Source organism: Dinoponera quadriceps, unplaced genomic scaffold (assembly GCF_001313825.1).
Source record: "Dinoponera quadriceps isolate SergipeBrazil2010 unplaced genomic scaffold, ASM131382v1 scaffold5173, whole genome shotgun sequence".
NCBI classification, from domain to species: Eukaryota; Metazoa; Arthropoda; class Insecta; order Hymenoptera; family Formicidae; genus Dinoponera; species Dinoponera quadriceps.
The window spans coordinates 1-2,393 of record NW_014559096.1 but is presented as its reverse complement, the minus strand read 5'-3'; the positions used below and the strand labels follow the sequence as shown (position 1 = coordinate 2,393).

Here is a 2,393-nt window from a genome sequence, read left to right as displayed (position 1 = left end):
GTTCCGGTCGATGCAGCACGGCTTGGTGGATACACACTTCAGAAATTACGAGGATGTGCGAAAATGGATCGACGAATGGATTGCATCAAAAGACCAATCATTCTATCGTCGCGGAATCTACGCGTTGCCCAAAAGATGGGAAAAATGTATAGCTAGCGAGGGAAAATACTTCGATTAATGTATTTTTTGCTTTTGATGTCGAAATAAATGAGTTTTTTAAACAAAAAAACCGCAGGAACTAAGTTTACCACCTAATATATTCCGGTTTCTGGTAAAATATTTTGTCGGCCTGTGTAATTGGAGTGTTGTAATAGCAATAGAAATTGTCAAAGCAAATTAATTAATTACCTTTCTTCTGGCGCCAATGCCACCGTATAGGACCCTGCAGCGGTCGGTACCCTCCTCCTCCGACAGTCGGTATACCATCGCAAAGGTCCGCACCCCTCCACCCACCCTCCCTCCGATCGTGACGACTCGCGGTGGTCGCCCGCGAAGGTCCGCACCCACCCTCCCCCGCGGCGGTCCGATCTGTACTCCCTCCAGCGGCCCGTTCGCGACGACCCAAGTTCACCCACCCCCTCCAGCGCACTCGCCCCTATATCGCGTTCACTTACATCTAAAAAAATAGGGAGGATATTAATACATCACAGAAACAACTTAATCACCAAGATAACACGACGGAAATTAAAGCTATTATCTTTGTATCAGAAACCAACACACATACTGCTCCTTTCATTCCCCTGTAGCCAGAAAATATTTCCATTCTCCACCTACTCCGTTTTCCCGTATGGGTCGGCGATATCCTCAGAGTCTATCTCGGTACCCGCCTATCGCATTCACTTACATCTAAAAAGAGGAATATAGGGAAAAGGTAATAGGGAGGATATTAAGTTAAAAAATCTTTTACGATCTAAAATAGTTTATTATTATTTATCAAGAACATAATGTACAATGTCTTTCAAGGCGCACGCCAATAGCTCAGAGTCGACAAGAGACTCGCTGTCGAAATCGTCACTTTCGCGTATTACTTTAGCGGCGTAACACCAATCAGTAGTTTTGGACTCGTACCATACGCAAATAATATCATTTTGTTGCAAAATGCTTACAAATTTTTGGAACTTTGTATTAACAAGATGCGTATTTTCGTATAACCATGAGTACATATGATCAATACACTGCTCAAGATTGAATAAGTTATTCAATGTTTCCGGTTTTAAATACATTGACTTGTTGAACAATGTAAGCTTTATAATGGTATCGCCATGCATCATACGACATTCCACCGACAAATCTCGAATCCATAAGGGTGAGGAATGAGATGACTCCACATATCGCTCGATGTGTGCACGTCTATGTATAATCTCTTTCCAGATTTCATTTGGTAATATCAAATGATTGCATCGATTATCACCAAGAACAATTTCCACGTAGTATGCAGGTTCTACACTGATTCCAATTTCTAAGTATTTATATGACGTAGTTGTTACCATGTATCTCCTCCCTAAGATACGAGCAGGAATATGTGGTTTTTCAGTAGAAACGCTGTAAAGAAAAATTTAAGAAAAGTTTTTGTTAAATATTCAAATCTCAGAGAGAGAGAGAAATTATATTGCATATAAATTGAGAATAATACTAACCTTTCACACTTTTTCTTGCATTGTGAAGCCTGTTCAATAGGCAAGTAATAATTTGCACGTTTGGTCTTAACTTCCGCACCAATAGTATACATCTCGAACTATATGTAAAAAAACTACCGTCGAGTATAGTCGTCACGAAGCAACTGATGGAATGCATGAGCTCCTCGAAAAATATATAGAGAGTTCCCCAACAAGTTTATTTTTCCTTCCCTTTTTATTCTTCACGGATGTCAACCTTTGCAACGCACATACCGATAGATTTTTCTGGAAAACTTAATAATAAATCTCTAACACGACGTCGTAGCCGATCAAGTAAGCACTCACACATTACTGAGATAGCACCAATCATCATAGCGTAGAAGACATAAAAAATGATGTGCGGTATAAGGACACACGATATTTATACTTATTTGAAAGAATCATTTTTTAAAGGTTATTATTTTTTCGTCAACGCTACATGTTGCGTACGCGTTAAGTGCTGATGGATTCATTATCAGAGGATGTAAGATATGCATAGGTTTGTTACGAAGAAGGCTGATAAAACCTTTTTTATCGAAACTGTTGTCGAAAACCTTCAAGCGCTGATGGAGATACTTGGATTCGTCATCAGAGCACATTGTGAGCTTTTTCCCGGATGGGTCGGCGATATCCTCAGAGTCTATCACCTCTCCTATTTTTTTTCACATTAAAAGAGGAAATATAAGGCAGGAACGCACAATCAGTTTGTGCCAGTCAATGTCGGTATATTAAAAAGCG

The 2,393-nt window shown here is 39.9% G+C and overlaps 1 protein-coding gene across 2 annotated transcripts; it reads right to left on the bottom strand.

The window, feature by feature from the left end:
- Positions 1 to 524: 524 nt before the first annotated feature.
- LOC106750166 lies at positions 525 to 2,387 on the bottom strand. 2 transcript variants are annotated; one of them, XR_001374920.1, is made up of 3 exons: positions 1,638 to 2,387; positions 721 to 1,542; positions 525 to 616 (listed from the first exon to the last, which is right to left on the bottom strand). XR_001374920.1 is itself a non-coding variant. In XM_014630303.1 (2 exons), exons 1-2 carry the CDS (start codon positions 1,727 to 1,729, stop codon positions 927 to 929), a joined length of 708 nt encoding a protein of 235 aa, XP_014485789.1. In that variant the 5' UTR covers positions 1,730 to 2,387; the 3' UTR covers positions 525 to 926. The 2 variants fall into 2 exon arrangements, 1 of the variants encoding a protein (XP_014485789.1); XM_014630303.1 differs by having other exon boundaries at positions 525 to 1,542.
- Positions 2,388 to 2,393: the final 6 nt, after the last annotated feature.